The sequence below is a fragment of the Meriones unguiculatus genome, chromosome 7, assembly GCF_030254825.1.
Source record: "Meriones unguiculatus strain TT.TT164.6M chromosome 7, Bangor_MerUng_6.1, whole genome shotgun sequence".
Lineage (NCBI taxonomy): Eukaryota > Metazoa > Chordata > Mammalia > Rodentia > Muridae > Meriones > Meriones unguiculatus.
The window spans coordinates 82,083,187-82,107,331 of NC_083355.1; the positions used below are offsets into that span (position 1 = coordinate 82,083,187).

The 24,145-nt window shown below is 39.8% G+C and overlaps 1 protein-coding gene across 1 annotated transcript in view; it reads right to left on the reverse strand.

Annotated features, from left to right (window-relative positions):
- Positions 1-24,145, reverse strand: part of Kcnh5 (potassium voltage-gated channel subfamily H member 5) — a 302,177-nt gene that overhangs the window by 115,271 nt on the left and 162,761 nt on the right. Inside the window, exon 8 of the mRNA XM_060387658.1 lies at positions 2,904-3,103. Within this exon, the coding sequence (XP_060243641.1) occupies positions 2,904-3,103 (200 nt within the window). The remainder of the gene's footprint in view (positions 1-2,903; positions 3,104-24,145) is intronic.

Sequence of the window (24,145 nt, forward strand, 5' to 3'; positions counted from 1 at the left end):
TCAGCCCAAAACAATAACTGTAATGGTACAATAGTGGTTTAGATATCTTAGTGGTAACCAACAGCCCTCTAATTGGACTTAAGACTCACTCACCAAGGGTAAAACCATGTCTGGTATTAGAAACCTAGCTAATACCCAATGCTAGTGAAGTCATAGTTATTGTAGCAGAAGCTACAACCACTGATTCACTAAAACAGCATAATGCCTTGTGACTATTTTTTTTAATGTCTAAATAACCTTAACTATGACTTTGGCTCACTTAGTTGTTAAAACATTCTAATATGACTGATTTATAAAAATACTTTACAAATTATAAAAATTGATTTTGCACTTTTGCAGTGATGCTTCATTTCTACTCAAATGTTTCAATTTTTCCTTAACTTATTTTTTCATTAATGTGTATATGTGGGTCTCTTTCTGTGTCTCTCTCTCTGCCTCTCTCTTTCTGTCTCCCTCTCTCTCTCTCGTGTGTGTGTGTGTGTGTGTGTGTGTTAGTGGGGTGGGGGAGCTCCACAGAGGCAAGAAGAGACTTAAATCAAGGAAATGGATACAAATTTCTGTTTTCTTCTTGTTTGGGTAGCTTAGGAAGCTTGTTGGCATGTAGCTTAGGAAGCGTTTTAAAATTCAGTCTCTCCGAGGAAGGAATTATGGGGAATCCCCACACCCCTTCTGTAGGCCCGAATCTGGCATGCATCTTCTTCTCATCATGTATACTGTCACCGTAGCTAACTCGCATCTGATCTGATCTGAGTGGGGATTTCCCTAATAGGCTGAAAGGAATCAATAGTCATGGCATGTTTCATGCACAGCAAAGCTTTTATATTTGTCACATCAACTTAAATCTGCTTTTCCCAGCGCTCAGAAACAACTCTGAGTGTAATTGAGTACCTTTACCCAACTTCCTTCTCTCTTCCCTCTTCCCTCTTCCCTCTTCCCTCTTCCCTCTTCTCCCATCCCATCCTGTGGTTACCACCATTCTACACTCAACTCGGCTCCTTAAAGTTCTCTGAATGAGACAGAACACGAGTTACTTGTCCTTCTAGGTCTAATCCCATATAAAACAATCTTCTCCGGCCCCATCTGTTTTGTTATTCATGACAGGCTTTCATTTTTTTTCTTTAAACGTTTGCTTTATCTTGACTGTTGTGACTAGTGCAACAGTAAACACGAGAGTGTGAATATCTCTTTTGTACAGTGGTCTGCTTTCCTTTCGCAGCTGCCCAGAAGTAGGATAGATAGATCCTGTGGTAGATTCACTTTAAGCCTTTTGAAGGAACATCCTGTGCTCAACAGCAGCTGCACTAATTTCCATTCCAATCGTGGAAAAAAACAAAAAAAGTTCCTTTTCTTCAACACCCTTAACGGCATTTGTGATTTTGCCTTTTTGTCACTGTGACAAATGTTCCTTGAATGTTTTCCCACTAACCACATATTGGTGGGTCTTAATCAAATCGCGAAGAGATGTGCTTTCATTGCTTTTTCTTCTGTGGTCATTTAACTGGGAAATGTCTGCTGCGGATTGTGGAATACTGAAGAAGGAGCCTGTCTCTCTTCTCTCAGAACGCCTCCATGGAACTACCTCGAACATCACCTGCACCTTCCCTTCCAATTTCCAGTCACACTTCACACCTGCTCTCAGTCATCTGGGTCTTCCCATGCCTGCTCTGGCTTGAAACTCGCTTGCTGCGGTTTGAAGTTCCAGTGTATAAACATCTAGTTTGATCACTCATGAGTTCTTACACACACACACGCACACACAGACACACACACACACAAGCAAGTCAAAAATACATATCACCTAGAAATGGCAAGAAAGGTGTTTTGGAATTTGACTGTCAGCTGTCAAAAGCAAGTGTTCTACAAAGAACAGTGTCCAGTGATGCTCTCCAATTCCAATAACTCAGGACTGGCTTTCACTCACTGTGCGCCAGCTCTGGCTGCCGCCCCTTACATTTGATATAAATCGGGTGGTATACAAAAGTGAGGAGACTTTGATTTATTGGAGAATTTTATTAGAGAATTTTGGGTCAGTCTTTGCCCCAAATATAAGATAGGTGGGAAAAAATTTTAAAAAGCAGCTCTCACAAAAATAAATTAAAAAAAAAAAACAAGAAATGAAACATGGGAATAACTGGAAAAGAGGTATGTCTCTACTACTTGTATGAAAAACCAAGGGAAGATTAAGAATTAAAAATTACTTTATAATACATGTGATAGAGAGGAGTTTAAAAGGAAGATACCCTAGAAGATAATACAGATTTTTCACTTATAACAGGGGAGTTTCTTTCTATTTTTCTTTTTTAAAAATATACTTTAAAAATGTCTCTCCCCCCTCTCTCTTTGCGTGTGTGTGTATGTGTCTGTGTGTGTGTGTGTGTGTGTGCAGGTACCCACAGAGGCCAGAAGGGGGTGTCTGATCTCCTGGAGCAGGGGTTACAGGAGGCTGTGGGCTGCCAGACATAGGTACTAGGAACATAATTCCAGTCGTTAGCAAGGGCAGCAAGCTCTCTCAGCTGCTGAGCCATCTCATGAGCCCCTTGTAATTTTTAAATGGACAGAAAGTCGAAGGAAAAATTAAGAATAAGATCTCATAGGAGACTGCTCAGAGAATTTAACAGAAAATTACTAAGTAGTAATGAGAGTATCGTGGGGGAAATGGAGTAATGGGCTGTTTTCAGAAACTGAGTTTTCTCGGTTGACTATTATGACTGGTGCTAATTGATTGTTAATGGTTGGGTGCTCTGCACTGTCTAAGCATCAATAAATGTGACTGACTGAAATGTCACTTACAGAAACTATAGCAACTATAAGGCAATTGCAAAAAGGGAAATGTAATATATCTAAATATCTTGCTAAGCATGAGATTAATAGTAAATAGTAATAATAACAATCAACAACTATACCTTCTCCGTGTCGATGCCCTTTGACATTGACCACGTTGAGACGATGTAATCCATGACGCGTTCACTAAGGCCTTTCGGAACCTGATACAGTTTCAGGAAATCTCGAACATTGTTCAGCATCTCGTGGTAACGGTTGGTGTTGGCATACATTTGCTGGAAAATTGTGGTGACGTTTCCAAAAATAGTTGCATAAAGAAGAGCTGAAACGAGAAGAAATGATCAAACTTGAGACAGACGTTCCAAGTTCAAAAGAAATCATAAGCTGACCGTGTCAGTAGCGAACGTTACAGAAGTATCTTCATTAACTTCCAGAGGGAAACACATGGGAAGGAACCCCTGACTGCACTGCTTGGCCTTGGCATACTCTCTAGAAAGGTGACCATAGAACAACAGTCGTGAACTCCGTGAACATTAGCATGCCAAACAACATAAAAGCTCCATGAACGCGACATAAAGTTATACATTTGCTAAAATTTCTGGCCCTATTTTACTTGCATATTATCATTATTAGTGTCTGTGTGTGCGTGCATATGTGTGTGTGTGTGCGCACGTGTGTGCATGTGTGTCCCTGTGTGTGTAGAGATCAAAGAACAACTTTGTACCGCTACATCTCTTCCTTTCACTTTTCCGTTGGCTCTGGGGATAAAACTCGGGTGACCAGGTTATGTAACAAGCACCTTACCCACCAGGCCATCTCCGCAGCCATCAGCATTTCTAGCCTTTTTTTTTTTTTTTTTTTTTTTGTCTAGCCTCACCCTCTCAAGAAAAGCCTTATCAAGTCATAATTTGCCGGGGCTTGACAATCTCGCTTAGAAATGCCTGCTCCTCTCACAGCTCACTCCTTCCAGCTTTTGGAGTACTTCTTTGGTTATAAATATTTTTGACAGAACATCAGAAATGCTGGGGGGGGGGAGTGGAGACAGATTAAAGTGCTCTATTTTTAGAACTTTGTGTAGATGAGTAGGGACGAAACTCAAAGCTGAAATAAAACTGTCAGAGAGCTTGGAGTCGTTAAGCCCGTGTCAGTACAGAAAGAAGTAGAAATGCTTTGAGCCCATCATTTTCAGAGCGAAGGCAGCCTGCGACCGTTGTGGGTCATCTACAGGGGACTGCAAGTGAAAACGAGTGCTGCTTAAGGCTGAACCTTGAGTGTACCAGCTCCCTTCTCCCTGGGTCCTGTCGGTCTGCGCATAAGGATCTACTGTGGGGGAGTCTGTGAAAGTCACTGGGTTCAAACCCCAGCTGAACATGCATCCACTGTTTCATGCTACATTAACTCCTCCCCATCACTTTCTTACTAGCGGGAAGTCCCGCTGACAAAGGGGTGGTGCTGTACTCTGATTTTCAGTAAACACCACGCAGCAACTGCAGGAATTCTAGAAGCTTCTCGTTAATACATGTGATCAGCAGAGATCACTTCCATCTGTCATTTTCCATTCATTTGAAAAAGGAAAAAAAACATTTCTTGCAAGAAAATATGAGCTATTTCCCTTTGCAGTATCTGAGCCAAACACTGTTGGATATAAATGATGTAAAACCCAGCGAGTAAAGCAACTTAGGATTCTTTCTGTAGTGGGGAAAGGGAGGGAGCAGGTGGGATTATTTGTTTCTCTGAAAGCAGGTGTTCTCCTCTGAGTGTAACACATTGTAATTCCACAACAGAAAACTGTTACTTTATAAAAAAAAAAAAAAAAAAGTCTGTAGTTCTTACTCTTAAGGTTGTTATTAAGGGATTCAAACACCAGAGCAGGATGTTTTTTAAATAAGTTGTATTTAATTAAAATTAGATAGAAATATTTCTAAACTGGGTCTTTAAAACTTATTTAAAATTATTTAAAACTTATTTAAAATGTAACACCCCCTCAAATAAAAGTAATTACAGACATGACATCCCATTATATCATTGTTGTGCTTAAGAACAGAAACAGCAACAATATTAACAAGTTCTTAGGGAATAATCATCTAAAATATGCAAATTCATGTTTTCAGAAAAGAAACAACCAGAGTGAATGGTATTTTTCAAAAAAAAATAATGAATAACTATACAATACTGAGACAATTCATTAACTGTGTTCTGTAATAGTTCACAGCCTTTAAAAACTGTCAGTCTGTATCACAGGATTACTTATTATTTATGCTTAATTAGACTGTCTTTCTAACATGCTTGAAACAGGCTGCATTTGCCAAGCATCTTACTGCTGCCTTCCACACAGAGGAAGAGCAAAGTGTTAGCAAATAGTGTCTCGCTCAGAAACATTGAACAGTTTTTCATGTCTTTGCAAGAGCTGCGGAAACTAAGTGAGAGACGTTGTCATGGGTTTTAGTATAGTAAGAAAGTTAGCATTGAAGAATGCAGAAAGAAACAATGTTTCCAGGCTATGGCCTTAACTTCAGGAAGTACACTGAGAGACTCCTCCTGCTCAGGGGAGAGACAATTCGGTATATGTGTTAATTTTTAATGGAGCACAGCGTGGAGAAGTGCTCTGTCTACTGCAAAGGAAGGAGAGAGGTGAGCGCAAGACTATAGTAGAATTCTGCCCACCTGGTAAGACCCAACACAATGCCTATCAGATCTCAAGTTTCTACACCAGGACCAAGGGCTACTTCTGGACCTGTCCTGCTACCAGACCCGAGGCCCCAGTGGAATACATCCATAGTCTGGACACTACCTCTGGGTAGCTGGAAGGGTTTGCAAGGTGAGGCTACACCAGCCGCGGGCTGCAGTACCATGGGCTTTGGCTCCAGGTTGCACTGAGCTGAGCCCAGAGTGTGGACTTTGGATGCAACAGTATGGAAGCATTGACGACTCATGGGAGCTTATGAAAAGTGCCTTCACCGGGAGATCCAGGAAGAGACAAGAATCCCGTGGCTTCTGACCACATATCGGTAACTGTGGATGAGTTATCTGGGCTCACCCCAACCCTAGAGAGATTTATAGGAACAGCTGCCTGATAGCATGTAACCAGGGATTTATAAGAAATAGGGCCCTCAGGCACCCCACAATATTGAAACAATGGCAGTGCTCCAGTGCGGACTTGGGGCAACACTGAACTTGGCTTTTCATCTGCTGCTGAAGTAGCTGACGCCACAGAGCAGCTGCCTAGAATTCCCGAGACAAGCAAAAACAAAGCCGCATCTTCAACTGACAATAATGGACGAAAGGAAGTGCCAATTACTGACCCTATAGCAATCAATCTACACACAGCCAGGGGATTGTCATAAACCCTTTAAAAAATTGAACAAACTTCAAGGAAACATAGAGAAACAACTCAGTATTTTATCGGAGAAACCTAAGAGAACTGCAGTAACTTAAACACCAACACAAGTAGCCCTTGAACTGAAATAAATTAATTTTTTAGAAAGGAAAAATAAATAAAGAAATGAATAAATAAATAAATAGAGCAGAAAAGTTCACAGCAACTTTGGGACAGCATTAGAAGAATAAATACTTGGGGTGCGGCATTCAAGAGTCTGTAGTGTGTTTCAGAAAGAAAAAAGCATACTCACATAGACAATAATAATAAAAAAAACATAAAAAACTGCCCAATCCTAAAATCCTACAATTGAAAAGAAACTGAAATAGTGGTACATGAAGGTCAATGTCATCATAATTGGTTCCCAGGGTCAACATGATTGATTTAACTCAATGAAAACTATCTCAAATCATAACATAATCAATTCCCAGAGGTTAAATAAAAAAGAGGTTCTTGAGAAAGCAGGAAAGTAACATACACACAAACACATGTATGTACATAATGCACATAGACACATATGCACACACATACGTATATGCCCACACATGTTACAGTTACCTGCTTTCAGTAGAAACCTCATAGGCCATAAGGGAGTAGTAGGATGAGGTCATCACACATGCTAGATAAAGTTTTTCAACCTGTGGGCCATGACCCCCACAGATGTCACATATCAAATATTTACATTATGATTCATAACATCAGCAAAATCACGGTTATGAAGTAGCAGTGGAATAATTTTATGATTGTGGGTCACTACAACATGAGGAGCTGAAAAAAGGTTCTAAAGCCTTAGGATAGGTAGGAGCCACTGTGCAAGAGGAAAAGAAACTATCAATAAAGGATAAAGTACCCAGCAAAGCTATGGTTCAGAAAAAGAAGTATCCTCAGACAAACAAAAGCTGAAAAAAATTATCACCACCTGACATGTCCTCGCAAAAGGAAAAAAAAAAAAAAAGACCGAGTTCTTTAAATGAATAAAAAGGTACTAACCATCAAGAAAGAACTGGACGTTTAGAACTCATTAATAAGAGAAACTACACAAACTCAGAAGAGCCTGTAATCCCAGCACTAGGGAGACAGAGGCAGGTAGACCCCTGTGAGTTCAAGGCCAGCGTAGTTTACAAAGTGAGTTCAGAGCAGCCAGAGCTACACAGAGACACCCTGTCTCAAAAAAACAAAAACAACAAAACAAAAAGTGTGATGGGACATCAAAACTCACAATATGGGGAAGGATGAATATAAATGTCATGGTTTTCTCCGTCCTCACTCTCATCCTTTTGTTTCTTGGCCAGTTTTATGATCAGTGTTTAAGCCACTCTCATTTCAAAATGTGTGTGTGTTTTTTTTTCTTAAGTTCCACTGTAACCACAAAGCACAAACCAGCAACAGACCAAAAAATAAGAAGCAAGTAAGCAAAACACCCTCCTAGAAAAAAAATAAAATAAAATAAAATAACCCAAGCACTATAAAGAAGATTACGAGAGGAAGAAACACACAGTAAAACTGAGAGCCACAAAATGGCAGAAGCAAGATATTACTTAACAATTACGTGAAATGCAAATTAATTAATTTCCCGAGAGAGATATGTGAGGGGACTGAACAAATAATAAGGAATACCCGACTACGCGCTGTTTGCCACACATGGCCCTGTGCTTCTTTCCCACTTGGCTCAGCATCTTCCCTTTGTACACTAATCTCTTCTCCTCGCTCAGGTCTCTGCTTAAAGTGCGTTCCTCTCAGGGGTCGTCCCTGACCACCGGGGCTGAACATTCTCTTCTACCAGCGTTCTCCAGATCTCTGGCTGAAACATAGCTGTCTCCGCTTTAATTTATATTCCTGTGCTCATTTGTAATGTATCCATTTTCCTTTACGCTCCCTACTATATTTCCCCCAAAAAAAGATGCGGTTCCTGGGACATATTGGTGTTCAATATTTTTTCTAGTAAATTCTATGCCCCCAAAAAAAAAATAGTGTTGCAAAATATTTTTTTTCATATAAAAACCCTTTACTGGTGATACAGTGACGTACATAAAATACATATTACTGAGACAGGTATAGTAATGAAATATTTAAAAGGAAACATACTATATATCCTTGTCACATTAGGTTAATCAATACATTGGAAAGCCCCATTACTACTTAGCAAACACAAATGCTCTTGATGGAGATGGTCAGCTGTGTAGAGAAGCATCGCACTGTTGTGCTCTCTGAGCGGCGATAGTCAATCACATCTTAGTAATGACGAGGAGCATGCGTGGCAATTTCAGATGTGTGTTTTTATGTAAATTTTGTAGTCTTTTAGACACAACACAACTGCTAATTTCATGAGTTTTGGTCTTAGTAATCTTGGCATACACGTTAGCAAATGTCATATTAAAGTCTTACTTTTCCTGTATCCATTACAAAAAGATTACTGTATGATTAAGGCTGGGGATAAACACTTGGATTTCCCTGTCATCAAGAGACAGAGGCCCTTTCCCCTTAAATCTTGATATACCCCAATGGTATAGGAAGGCGATGTCTGCACAGCAAATATATATGCTTAAGCCTTAATAAACTAGGAAATTCCAGTTCTCTATCATTTGAACATCTCTGAAAATTTAGTTGCCATTTCACGAGGAAGCCAAAGTGTTCTAGATATATCTTCATGAAGAGAAATAAGGAGCCCTGGACAATAGTCTTGACCTTAGACTAAGTAATTTTAAATATTGATAGGAATATGCATTTATGATAGCATTTAAGAGTATATACTCAACCATCAGTTCTCTTTTCAGTATATTCAAGATATGAAAGCTGATGTAACAGCATCCACTTACCAGCCATTTGGTTGAACCAATTAAAGGGAGCCTATCCCAGGCTCATTCAAATCATTCCAGCCAATACCAAATGAAGTAGAAATAATCCATGTCGCCCAAGCCTTCCATAAGTCACAGATTCATGACATAATAAATTGTAATTCTTTTTCAAAATCCACTAAGTTTGATTAGCTATGCAACTATAATAATTTAAACCATAATAAAGCAGAGTGGTTCTCTTGGAGAGTACCAGAGGCAGGAGGGTGGAGAGCCTCTTCTGCTACATGTCATCATGCCGGAGTGAATTCGGGAATAAAGCTTTTCAACATTAAATATGGCTTCACGCTTTACAATTGAAAGCACCTATTTTTCTTATAAAGTCATAAGTGAGCCCTTAAATGTTTTCAAAATCAGATATAAATTGATTGGATCTCAGAGGAGTTAAGGAACAAGATCAAAATAAAGTGTGTGCGATTCTAAAAGAAGTTCTGCAGGTATTTTGAAAAGATTGAATGCTGCCCCTGTAAGTCATCATGAAGTATCAGCATTCGCTTGAGAACTGTTCAGCTCAATGTATTTTTCTGGAGTACAGACTGTGCACGCCAGCCAGTACCCCAGCTGCCGGGGCTAAAGTTTCAAAGGACACATTACACTTTCACGGCTGCCCATCTGGCACTGAACAAACAGTTGGTGTGCTGCTCCCTGGGAAAACCACCTCTCCCACTCGCAGCTCTGACTGGTTGTCTTTAGTTGCTTGCGTAGGTTTGGGGCACCATAGACTCTTCTCCATCTAGTTTGGTTTGTCCATTGATGTCATCCTTGTTTTCACTCACATTTGGGCAGTCAGGTTGGTGAGCTTCGATGGGTGTAACCTCTGACATTATGACACACAGTAGCACAGCAAACTCCCTTATCCTCTGGCTCTTATAGTATTTCCATATCCTCTTCTACACTGTTCCCTGAGCATTAGAAGCAATGATGTTTTGCAGATGCACCATATCCATTGGGCACACACACACACACACACACACACACACACGCATGCAATAACAATTAACAGAAAAACAGGCCATGAATTTGAAGTAGAATGGGGAGAGCGTATGAGAGGGTTTGAAGAGAGAAAGAGGAAGGAGAAAATGTTGCAATTACATTATATTGTAAAAAAAAAAAACAAAAAAACGCACGTAGTTATAATATGCCAAAAAAATAAAAAATAAAAAGAGATTATCAGCTTTGAGTAGCATACACAATTTCCTAGAGCTAAACACTATTCTTAATTATCTTGAACCAAATTTTGGGAAAAAATATTCCATTTTTAAATAGTACTATAATAATAATAAATCCACAGATAAACTTATAACCATCCAAAGCATAGGAGCGGTCAGTAGTTTATTTGTCAGAATTGAATATTATGTAGCACAAACAAAAATCTATATTCAGGTAATTAACTGCAGAAGCCTCCATTAGTGAGTTGCAAATGACAGCAGATAAAGTAATGATGTTGGGGAAGGCTCTGAGGAAAACAGGTTCTGCATTCAGTCCATTTTATTTGTTCTTGGGTCACGCTGCACTCACTATGTTCTTATCAACAATCTTTTCTTTGTGGAATCTTTTGTGCCTATTACAACGAAAATCAACCCTGACTTTTTTGTAATTATCTTCTGTGTATGAGTTTTAGATGTGACAATTGGCCTTAGACAGAGCTATCCAAAATACTGAAATAGAGACACAGTTCTGGTGATTTGTAGGGTCATGTAACTGGTTTAACGATCATTTGTTTCCTATTAAATTTCCTGAAGGCCACCTTTACTGGTGATGCTTCAGAGGTGCAAGAATGAGCCCCATCCATTTGTGGTTGGTGATCTGTAGCTTGTTAGAGTGACTGTAGCGGTGTTCTGAAGTGGAAAGGCTCATCTTCGGAAATCCCTGGTGCCAGAGTGACTCCCCTCCCACATCTCCTCTAAAGGCTCTTGCATGCCTTGGATCAGCTGTTTACACGGGTCCCCTCCAAGCTCTCCCATACGAGCTGGGCATTTTCTTTCTCTAGTCTTCATAGTCCATGCTCCATCCCAGCCAGCGTCTGCACTCTACCACTTATCTTTCAGAAGTGAGTATCATTAAATACTTTGTGTTATGTGCTTATTATTGGAAACTATTAAAAGTGCTACCCTTTTAGGGGATACTGGAATTTGGGGGAGAGGAATCTGATGAGGTGATATAAGCCAAATGAACACTATTTGAATAAAATCAACCTGGAAGAGAAACTGAGACATATCATCACATATCAAATTTTCCCATAATGCTGGACAGATTTAATTGGCTTAGAGCTGATCTTGTGGTTATCATAACAACCAGCTTCACCAAAATAGCCCTAGTAATTGACATTGTTCTCTATATCATTAATATGGTTTTAAAGTTACAAAGACAGCCATAAGCCTACATTTACTTTTTACTGATGTTATATCAAAGATGGAAGGAAAAGAGAGTCAGAAAGAAGTGAGGAAAAAGAAAAGCAAGATTTCAATTAACTTTAATTAAAAACAAGAATTCTAAGAAATCAAAGAAAGTAAAATGAAATATCAAGATCGCTTATCTTTCCTGTGTTTATTATTTTCTTTTACGCCAAGTAAACTCATTTTATTTGCTCTCTCCAATCCATCAGAATACAGGTAGACTTTTTAAAAATAAATATACCCCATTTGCTTGTACAGTTATAGTCTTTACGGTGTTGATGAAAACTAGCTGAATAATACACTGGGCTCATCATTGCAGATCCTTTTGGTCTGGGTTACACATACCAATAATACCTAGATTGTCAATTGTCAAGCAGCCAAAGAAAACTCGCATGTTAAATTAAAATTAAATTAAAGTGCATGTTATTAGACTGGTGTGTGGCAGGGTTAAATCAATAAAGTGTTTGCTCTCTAAGCACATAGACCAGAGTTTGTTCCCCAGAATTTACAGAAAATGCTGGGGATGGTGGCATGAGATTATGATCCCATCACCGGGGCAGGGGAACATGTACAGGAGGAGGCTTGGAGCTCACTGGCCGGTCCATTCTAGTAAATGATCTCTAGCCCAGTGAGAATCTGTCTCCAAAGAGATTCATGATGTTACCGGGAACTAAACTAGTGGCTGCCTCTGGCCTCTACAATTACGTACCCACATGTTTGCACACCTGCACACACACATACACACACACACACACACACACACACACACACACACACACACAGTACCTTCATGAATATGGGTACATACAGATGCACACAAAAATAAATAAATATAAAAACAAAAGTGTACGTTACCTTCAGAAAGCTCTAGCTGGCTTTCTCAGTGCCAAACACTTACCCCTCACCTCTGTTTTCACACCTCTCCTCGCCCTGAGCTCTCCTCACAGCATCTACTTCCCTGATTGTTGTATCACACCTTGTTTTTTATTAACTGGTACATGTGGGTCAAATACCATTTTATTTTTACTTTTCATGCACATTGCTGAATGCATGGGAGAGAGTGGCTTAAAGCTGTACTTAGAGCAGTAACTACGGGACAGCAGGGCAGGCCCAGAAGCTGGCCACTGTGTAACTTTGGGCAGTGGTCATGGATGCAATAGGATCGATGGTGGGTTTTCTTCTGAAGAATTTAAAGTTTTAGAACCTCGGGAACGGTTTTTCATATGTTCTGATCTCTATAAAAAGCACGCACCACGTTTATAATTACACGCTAGGCAGGGACCGTGGATGCTGTTAGAGCAGAGTTAGGTGGGAGAGAGGTAGAAAACAAGCTGATGGCAGCCTCTGCTGTGTCCTGTGTGACCTTTATGTGCGGCATCTCCAGAAAGTCACGTCATCTCCCTAGGTCTTCATCTTACCCCCACTGTAGAATAGGAGGGAACAGATATTAAAACTGAATCTAACCCAAGCCAAAGCTTGATCAGAGATTCAGTTTCAACAGATATTCAACACAGAATTCATGTGACAGGGACGGAAGACAGTTATTCTCTCTACTCCACAGAAAACCACAGGGACAGTGTCAGTTCTGTCCTTGACAGGACTCAAAGCTCTCCCGCATGAACAGCCGGTATTGAAGAAGAGCTTGGGAACTAGAATGCCCAGGAACCAGACACAGCGTCCATCCCTTAAGGATACATGTCAGGAGATTGCAAGTCTATTATGGTTGCTACTTTCAAAACCTCGGCCATTTACTGCTGCAGAAAAGAATGCTGGCTGACTAATAGCTTCGTAAACAAAAGGGAAGGGGTAGTTCACCTCACTTATGCTGAGAATGACAACTTATTCATTGAGGCACATGTCAACACTAATCAGGACTGATTTTTATTTTCAGTGAATTAAGAGTTCAAGAAAATTAGGTACGTATGCTTGTGATAGAATGGCATTGCTAGTTAGTGAATCTTGGAGTATACAAATTGCCTAGGAAACATGAATTGATACAGCTCTAACATTTATAGCGTCTCACTGCCGCTTCATGTCCTGAATTATTAAATCATCGCTGCGTTCAGAAACCTTCCCTGACAGCCCAGTTTCAGTGCTACATGTGGGTTGTGACAACAGTACCTCCATGTGTCAGGCACAAAGCAGGGCCATTGAACTTAAGAATAGGTAAACACATGTTTGAAAGGGACTTCCAGCCCCTTTATTAAAGTTTTATGACTTCCCTGCACTGACTCAGCTCCTAAACACAAGAAACCATACCCTTACCTTCTTTTCAAATGAAGTCATAGTTTTGCCTAATGAATAAATGAATAGAAATTAATTTAGCCTGGTTATATTTCTTAAAAAGAAACGAGGTATAAGGCGTTTCCTCTCCATGTATAGCTAACAGAGTATAACTCTATCTCTTCAGTTGCTGGACACGGTACACAAATTATATTACTCCATTTTAAGATCTCACAGACCACCTAACAAATAGTCCAGAAAATAAGCACTATGATTCATGAGCCAACTTATTCTCTAAACTCTTCAAGCAGGCTCAGCGTCATCCATCTCCTTCATAATACCCAAGAATGGCTTCAGTAGTCATCACTGAAGTAAATTATTAACCAAAGCAATTAATGCAACACAGGTACATTATCTTGAAAAACACATAACTAGCTTGTGTGAGCATACTAAATTGCTCACTAAATTGCATGTACATAACTGAATTTTTCTAAATAGGCTTTTAGAGATGTTGTAAATGTATTTCGGCCTTTTTGCATCAGCCAATAGGCAGGACTGACGCACTGAAGCTCACAGTCAATGCATGTTTGCTACGTGTAAGCGCAATGCTACGCGTCACGGGGAATACAAGGCTATGCAATTTTACACACAGACCTTTATTCTTTAAACTACCACTCGAAGCAATTTGGTTGTAAAATTATATGATTATGAATTCCCTCATAGTACTTAAAATGTTCTGAACAATGTATCAGAAGGCTGATGAAAAACCGGCACAATAAAAAAGCCTGACCACTAAATAACAACAAATTTGGCTACGTGTTCTAAAAGGGCTAATGTCAAAACTAGATGAGCTGCCCACATTTCCCACTGAAATGAATCCACATTAAAGTACTGGCTCAGCCTCGTCATTGCTAACTTTACGCTGTCCCTGCCAACTTCCCTCTCCTACGAAAAGGGCTACCTCCTCTGCTTCTGTGGCACACATCTTCTCATCCTGCTATCCTCTCCTCCCTTCTCTGAGGGGCCCTCACCACTAATCATTCCAACTGGCAGCTTCTGGGGAGCAAAGGAGGCAGCTTCACACCCATCCTATGTAGATGGGATTAAGGAGCTGCCCGGGATAAACCGGTTTTCTTCCTTTGGTCCAAACTTCTCTATTTCAAGAGACAAAAATCTGAGGGTTACAGCTCATTGCCTGCACTGGAATGCACTCTGTGATGGAGTATGCCGATTTTCAGGGTGCCAAGCAGCATCTGAACTCCTGTGGCTTTCCTCTTTCCAAGCAAGGACATCAACATCGCAAGTGCCTCCGAGGTCACACGATTAGGATCCTGGGGTCTCCCTCTCACAATGACTGATGTGATTCCTCACAGGGACGGTGCCATCTTCATCCGGCCTAGAATACTTCCCCACTCCACTTCCTATATTCACATGAATGAGTACAAAACACGAAAGCGAGGCTCTAGAATCTGAAACCACCATGTTTTTTCCTTGCTAGGCCCGTATGCAGACTAAGCTGACTCTGAGTTTAAATCGTACAGTAAATTCTGAAAAAAAAAAAAAAATGAGACAAAGTAAAACTATGTTTAAATAAGGCAAAATTAGTTGGTCAAGGTGTAAGAAATTTAATTTAATGGAACAGCCAACATCTGCAGGCTGTAATCTATTGGAATACTATAATAATGCCTGTGATGGTTAACAGATGTTTCTCTTAAAAAAAAAAAAAAAACAAGCAAGGATTCTGAATCAAATAAGTTTCATTAACATTGCATATTAATTTTCTTTCTTGGAGAGTCCTAATCCACATTAACATATCACAATGAATATTAGCATATCAAAAGCACTAAGGAGCCTTCTGGTAGACACCATTTTTCCATACTTGTGTGTTTTGAAAAACCTTTTTTGATCATTTGAAATCTACAAACATTGCAGATCTCTGTGGAAAACTACTTCACAATCAAAGCATCATGCAGGAGGGAGCAGGTGCAGACACTAGGCACATGACAGGCTGGCATCATTGTTAAGAATCCTGGTACAAAACAGCCAAGGACTCTAACAGTTATATCTGGGAATCATCCCCTACCTCCTCTTGCAGTGTTCATTTTCAGTCTGTAATATCTTCCTTTGTGCCGACCTATGCCTTCCCAACCCTTCCTGACGGTCACTTCAGTGTGCTTCTAGATTTTTCTGCAGACAGTGAAATTTTATTACAGGCAAGATAATATTGTCCATGATGTGTTTATTTTCAAAGACAGCCATGCACACTGATTGACATCAGCTTATCCATGGCTGTGGAAGCACTTCTTTGACTGAATAATAACCCACCCCATGTTGCAACAAGATTGATTCTTATACTGAGTAATACTCAAGGGACTATATATATATATATATATATATATATATATATATATATATCAAAATATCACCATCAAATGAGAAAAACAAACCTATGTGACAAGAAAAACCCACCGCCCATAAACTGAAAAAGTGGAATAAATGGCTGGAACTTTAGTCCTGAGAAACTGAGAATTCTGCCTACAAAAGTTTTGGCCTTCTGCCTAGTCATCAAGAGCTGGACAACATAAATTAGCAGTGTAACTAATGGCTTATGATCAGGAAAGCCAATAGAAACTTACTAGGTTAACATTTCAAGGTTTCAAAGATTGTTAGTCTTGACTTGATGAAACTCTTTGCACCTGTCTAATTATCAAGGCTGTGTGTCCTATGAAACCCTGTACATTCCATGAAACCCTGTGAGACATATTCTTGCATCTACTTTCTTACCAGCTACCACAATAACATAATAGGTTTTATTCTTTTCTAACTCTTGGTGCCAAATGCTCACCTTTTCAATAAATTATTACTGCCAAGGTTTGACACGTATGGAATAAAGTCGTATCAAGTTCATCCCACAGGATGCGTCATTGTGGCAGAAGTGTCAGCTATAACAAGCGTGTGATGGAAATGATCTTCAGGGCTCTTGTCAGGTGGTATGTACTAACCTGGCATTGGTTAGGACTGAACACTTACATGACAAACGTGGATAACCGGGGCTGACAGCTGCCATTAACCCTGTGAAGGAGAATTATACTAGCCACATTTCCAAGATTACATAGTTTACAGGTGCCTTCATAATTCCCACTATTAAGTTAAAAACAACAACAGGGGATTGGCTATCCCCTCAGAAATCCATATTTTCTTCCAATCTATTTCTAAGATTGAACTGCCGCAATTACCTTCTAAGGGGAAGTCCTTGCCAATGATCACAGGCCAACTGGAAAAATGGAGTGTGACTAGAACTTTCTCCCAAGGAAGCAGAAACCTGCAAATGTGGTGTTTGATCGGTGACCAAGCATTTCTGTGTTTCCTATCCCCATGGCAGATGGGCAGACCACACAGACTTTCAGAACACTGATGCTCTCGATGGGAACTCAGACCTCCAGCCTGCCCTCCCCTGCGACTCTGCAGTCTTTGTATGTGTTCTTTAGGGTCATAACTAAAGAGAGGAGGGTTAGATGATCATGCAGACTGCTTCCAACATTTGCTGGCTGGAAAAGTGCTAGAGGACACGGAATCACCGAGGGATGAAAACAGCTCTGCTGCAACAACCTTCAGTGAAGCCAGACTGGCTGAAATATGAATCTACCCATACCATTCTGTTTTAGGTCTTGCGGTGATCCCTTGATGTCACCGGCCTCGACTCTTCCAAAAGTCACCCTCCAAAATCCCTTGAGAGTGGCTCTCTGCACGCTGGGCTGCTTCTTAACCTTGTTATTTTCTGAAACAATCGCAATATGCTCACTCCTAACTACATCCAGAGAGCATTGCTTACAAACCCATCTATTCCGTCCACTTCTGCAGTAGCCTCTTACCTGGCTATTTAGTCACAGCCTTGCTTCAAGAAGTATGTTCTCTACACAGCAGCTGGAACAGGAATTTACAGCCTCGTCAATGTGTGCAACTAGGCTGCTAAGAAGTTTCCAGGGCGTTCTACCATGTGGAATATGAAACCAAACTGCAGAATCCAGGTCATCCTCCGCCCATCTTGCGCCCTGGACTCTCAGATGTCATGCCTCTCAGTACCTCCCCGCTTCAGCAGCCACTGCCTGTCTATTTCTGATGTCTACACCAGAGATACACCACATGCGTCCATGCTTTATCTTCCCACACAACGCTTTATCTCCGCTTGACATGGCCTTATAAACCTGTTTGTGGTCTAGAAAACTAGATTCCCTCTCCAAAATGAAAGCCCATGAGATCTGGTATCTGTCAGTCTTAATATGTTATTCTCAGACATTAGCTCCAGCAACAGCAAATGGATGGATGGATGGATGGATGGATGGATGGATGGATGGATGGATGAGTGAATGAATGAATGAATGAATGATAGCTGAATTTGCGGGTCCTGGCCTTTTATGCCCACAATGCACATTAGCCAGTGACATTTTTCAGTTACTCCATCTCATATTTCAATTGAAATTTATTCAAGTCTCCGTGATCTTCCCAAGACCCCCACCTCATGTCCAGGGCAAGATCCCCTCTCTCAAACTCACAGCCTTTGTCTCTGACATCATATCTGGCATGTGTGTAGGGGGGGTACTCAGTCATATCATATAAATGTGTAAATGTTCAAAGACAATAAGCCACATAAGAAATCATTAACAAGTGGAGGTGCAGACCTAACATTGTGGTTTTTAGGTCCATGGCTAAGTGTACATGATGTCATAGTTGCTGTGAAATATAGACTTCTTTCAAGTGAAACCCATGTTTCTGCGGTATTTTCTCCTATACTGCTTTCAACACAGTTGACATTTTGGTTAAGTAAAGCAGACATTTGCTTAGGGCGTGTTACCTAAATATTAACTTTCATAGATCTCCTTGGCACTTTCTACAGAGGGATGCTTCAGGAATTTCCCAGAGCAGGGTGTGTTATTGACTTGATGCATTAGAACAAGCGCATGTCAAGAATTTGCTCCTAAATTGATGGTGGTCAATCTGAAGGACCAAGCCTTTGCTAGCTGAAGGTATGCTGTAATAAATCATTTGATTGGAAATATATCTCTAGAGCTCGTGTGTGCTAAGAGAATGGGACAGAGACAAGTGAGGAGTCTCACCCCTAAAAAGGAGTGGAGATGAGTACCCATTATCTGGAATACTTGGGTATTTCTGATTTCATATTTATTTCCAAATATGAAACTTTTATGTATATATGGATTACGTGAGACCCAGGTCTAAGCATGAAATTCATTCATTTCATAGCCATCTTACACACACAGCCTGAAAGTAACTTCATATAGTATTCTTAGTGTGCCTGTGTGTTGTTTTGTTTTTAAGTTGGTGATAATGCGGTGTTTAATTGGTTTTTTTTTTTTAAAACCATTTCTGTTTCTTTTTCTTTGCTTTGGGAGTGTTTCTTGAGATTTTAACTTAATGACAACACTTCTCCCTTCCCTTTTCTCCCTCCAAACCCTTACTTATACCCCTCCTTGCTCTCCTTCAAATGCATGGCCTCTTTTTTAAAATTTTATTTATTTATTACGATGTATTCACTTTGTATTCCCAGCTATAGCCCCCTCAATCTCCTTCCAGTCTCACCCACTCTCCCTCTTCTCCCCCTATGCCCCTTCCCTAGTCCACTGATAGGGGATGTCCTCCTCCACTTCTATCTGACCCTAGCCTATCAGGTCTCACCAGGGCTGGTTGCATCATCTTCCTCTGTGGCCTGGCAAGCCTGCTTCACCCTCAGGGAGAAGTGATCAAAGAGGCATGGTCTCTTTTTTGTTAATTGTTGTTGCATGCATATATGCATATAGTTAGACATATATATATATATATACATACATACATATGTCTAAATATACCCTGATGAGTCCATACAATGCTAATTACATGTGTTCTATTCCCCGGGGAACTCCACCTCTCCCTAGCTTTCCTTGGTTGAGTGTGTCTGCTTTGGCTACAGCTTGTTCTACACTGTCAGGTGTGTAATTTTTCCTTTGTAAAATCACGTTCGCCCTCAAAAACTTTCAAATTTGGATTCAGAATTCGGGCCTAGGGACATTCATTCTTATAATTTTAGTTTTAAAACATTAGATTTTATTCTACTCAAAGTCTACTTTTTCTAGCTGTCTATCTAAAGTTAAACTAAGGGGATGAGGATCTTCTCATAAAATAATGAATGAAACTGTATCCAGTAAGAGCCAAATAGACCATTTTGTTCATGATCAAAACTGTTACATTGTGCTATAAGAAAAACCTCCTGGGGATAGGGGGCCCACACAAACATGAGCCAGCACCCAGTGAGACCATTTTAAGTGTTTTCTAAAGTTGTTTTGTGTGGCTTAATGTCATGATAGATGAGTCACGTGGAGTCACGACAGTCAAACTTTGAGTCACAGCTCAAAGTTTCCATCCAGGTGAGGCAATTTCCCCGTGTGAAACACTGAGAGTTCTCACGGTTTCACTGAAAGACTTGTCTAAACAATAGACATGAGTTGAAAAGCTGGATTTCAGAACTGACCGTGTCACCCATTAGTTATGCTAAGGGTCCTGGGAAATGTTAAGGGAACTGGAATAAACAGAATCTCCTGCTTCTTTATTGAACGTGAGAAAAGATAGACAAGGACATGGAGGCTGAGGAAAATCATAGATAATTCCATGAACTGCGAGGCAGAGGCAGGAGCTGCACAGCTGTTTGGTTGGAGGCAGGGATGTCTGCCTACATAAGTCAGAAGGAGCTTGGTCAAAACCAGACAAGCAACTTTCACGGGAACCCCAATTCTCAACCCTAGTCATTCCAGATTCGGTAGCATCTCTCCGGTCAGCTTATCCAGTGTGGAGAGGCTGTAAAGTTCTTTTCTCCTGTGTTCTCACCCCGTTCCGTCTCCCTCAAGAACAAGGAAATCTCCTTTCTTTCAGAGGAACCTTTGCAATTTCTTTTTGCAATCAAGTCTTTATCAGCTTGTGAGAAAATTTTTTTCTTTTATAATTTCATGCCACATTCATTCATTGACTCAAAAGTATCCTTTAGGCCAGATACTACACTAACTTTAAACAAAAGGATCTTACTCTGTGTCATCTGCTGCTGCTTTCACTGTATTACATAACAACAATCAAAATAGCAATTCCCTCATAAGAACTCAGCTCCTCCCTTGAAGATGGTTCTGACAAACACAAGCAACAACAATTACATAAAGCATATATTTGAAGGTGTGTGTATTGACTAAGGACTAATGAATAAATATGAATTAGTTATGTTACTTATTATGAAGTTCCAAGAATTTACACTCTAGCTGCTGACAGAGATACTCACAAACATATCAAATTATCAGAGGATGTAGAAATATCAGGGGGATTAGTAGGAAAAGGAGAGTTGCAAAGGAACTGGAAAATATAAATTCAAAACTAGGCATATTAGTCTCACACTAGTAGGAGAAATAATGGCAATTTAAAGTGTAGAGTACACATGAAAGGCTGCTATCTATACTGTTAACAGTTTACTGACCTGGAATGTGTCTCTTGGTAACTGAAAGTAATGGCTTTTGTAATGTTTATAGTGCTTGTTTCAGTCATTAGGCAAACAAACTTGTATCATGTCTCTAAGGATGAAAACAATATACAAATCTAACCCAAGTGTGTGTCAGTGTGTCATGAGCACCAGACTTCAGTAACTGAGCTGTCCAGCCACTTAGGTCACAGACATGACCCTTGAGAAAGATGATGACTTAATGGAGGAGCGTAGAAATCACTATTTAGTTTTCTGGGAAGGTTTGGTGTAGAATAATATAATAAAATTACTTCCCTGTTTGTTCGTTTGTTTGTTTGTTTTAATCAATGCCCAAACATCCCTCTCAATGTTTTTCTACAAGTTGAAAACAAACCAGGTGGCAGCATGCAGACGTAGCTTGGATAGGAGAGCACTTTTGGGATTTGTGAGCTTTTAAGCAACTTTGACCAGTCTCCTGCTGACGGACGTTAAGTCAAGTCTGCGTAGTTCAGCTGACGTCAGTTGAGCTCATGGCTGCTCAGAGCCCAGCTTTTCTACTTTTAGTTAGGAGTGTGGCTCTGTGTGCAGCATTTACAAGGGCTGCTCAGTGTCTTCTAATCTACTCAAGGCCTGAGACCACGAGGAAAACATATTTTTGTATCTAAGACAAACAAATGCACTCATAGAAGAAAAGGGCCCAAGTTAAAATTAGCAGCCTATACTTTCATCCATGAAAAAAATATATGGGTTTTGTTGGAAATTTTACATATTTGTTACTGCAAATATGCAAACATAAAATATTATATATTGATGGATTTAGAATGCACATTCACTCAGAGGCCCTTCTAACAATCATCCCTCAGCACCTTGCACATAAATGTGTGACTTACTTTTAAACAGCTGTTGAGAATAAGAACAGAATAAGAATATGAACAAGTTGAATTTGGCCCTAACTCTAAGAAAGCACCAGGCTACTTTGTGACCACCAACGCTATTTAATCTTGCCAAGTTTCTTCTGTCAGATGCTCCCCTCACAAATTAATACCTTGCCCATTTCTTTTTGAGATAAATGGAAAGAGATTACAAATACAAAATAATGGGCTGGTATACACAAAGCCCTCAGAAAAGGACTCCCTGTCTCTCTGCTTGAACCCGAAGGCTCACCCATGCTACACGCTGGGTCGTAATATTTCATTGATCTATAGCATGCACACTATCCAGTTTCAATGCCAAACGCCTGGAAATGGGTGGAAATATCTTGGTAGTGGTAGAGATGGCCTGTCAAAACCTGTAGAGGATAACATATTTCATAGCAAAGTGCTTAGAGAAAATTCAGCAGCCATACTAACTGCAAGTAAAAAACAGTGTTGACGTGCAAATGACGTGAGTGCACAAAGGCACATTAATCAGAAATTAACCAAAAGTACTGAGTATGCATGAGTTTAGTCACATTGTGAATCACAAAGAGAATAAGCAAAAGTCTACCTTTATTTCTTTTTTCCATTTCATTTTTCATTTATTTATTCATTGTGGGGAGTGAACAAAAAAAAAAAAATGCCTTATTCAAATTCCTACTCAGGCTTACACTGAATGGTGCCAGGAAAGTTTCTTTCTCAGGAGACAATTCTATATGTAATTATATTTTCTTCAGAATAGGCTGTGGAATTTGAAGACAGGTGTTTAGTGGAGCAATTAAATGTTAGAGTTATATATCCTGCCTCCTTTACAAACATACAAACATATAATCCTGTGTCCTTATTCTGTGCTAATGTCTCAGACTGAATAGAAAAAAAATCTCCAAAAAAAGAAATGATTCCTGGTACATGCCATGGGATGAACGAACCTTGAATATAGGATACTAAGTGAAGTAAAAGAACACAAATAAATAAAATAAAGTGAAATGAAAACACAAAAGGACAAATGTTGTAAAACTCCACCCATAGTAACTATCTAGAATGTGGAAACTCACAGGAACAGGAAGTAAAATGGCAGTTATCATTGGTGGGATGGTCAAAATAGAAGAAACAGTGTTTTCATGGAAACAGAGTTTCAGTTTGGCTTGAAGAAAAGGTAATGAACACTAGTTATGAAAGAGAATATAAAGCTAGTTTTTTTCTAGTTCTAACAGCCATGACTTTTTTCTTTGTTTGTTTTGGTGGTGAATGCATAAAAATGTCTGATGTGAAAGTATAAATCCACCATGAAGCTCCACAGTTTCCATACTGAATGACTGTTCTAACTATATGGAAATTCATTTAGCTGTATAGCCTTTAGGTCTGGTTAATTTTGTTGTGTGACACTGTTTTATTTGTGATGCCTTTTTTAAGCAATGAGGTTTAAAATAAATATTTAAAAAATTAAAAACAAACAAAGAAAGTGTGGAAAGTTTTCAAAGAAGAACACCCAATGCCAATGTTAAAGATAATTCAAAAGTAGAAAACCAGACATGATTTCTCAAAGTCGGTAGACTCTGGGAAGATCTGACCTCAGTGTGCCTACGTGTAGCTTAGGATATTGTGGCACGTGACAGCCTACAGGGAAGCCGACAAGATCAGTTACCACATCACAGAAAACTGCAGAGAATCTTCAGAATGACAATAAAACAGCAACGTGCCGATGCTCTTTAAATATAAAAGAAGAGGAATATTAATTTCAGAAAGTGGGTCACAGGCGAGCAGAGAGTGGTGAGGGAGTCCGTCATGGCAGCAGCCTTATCATGACACACTTCACCTTTTCACTCGAGAGTGGAATAACGAACAGTCGCTAAAAAGTTATTGCAATATTTGTTCACTTGAACATGTTTCAGAAAAAATGGCCGTCGTCTCAAAAGATGAAAAATAAGCATGACCTGCAAAGGTTACACTGCACTTAGAGTTACAAAGAGGCTCTATTTGAGAGCCCTGCTTGAAGCTGAGAAGGAGAGATGAAAGTAGGTTCTGGGGAAAGTTGGTGGTATCAGAGTGAGGAGAGGGGTGGATATGATCAAGATACATTTTACACATGTATGACATTTTCAAAGAATAATATAAAT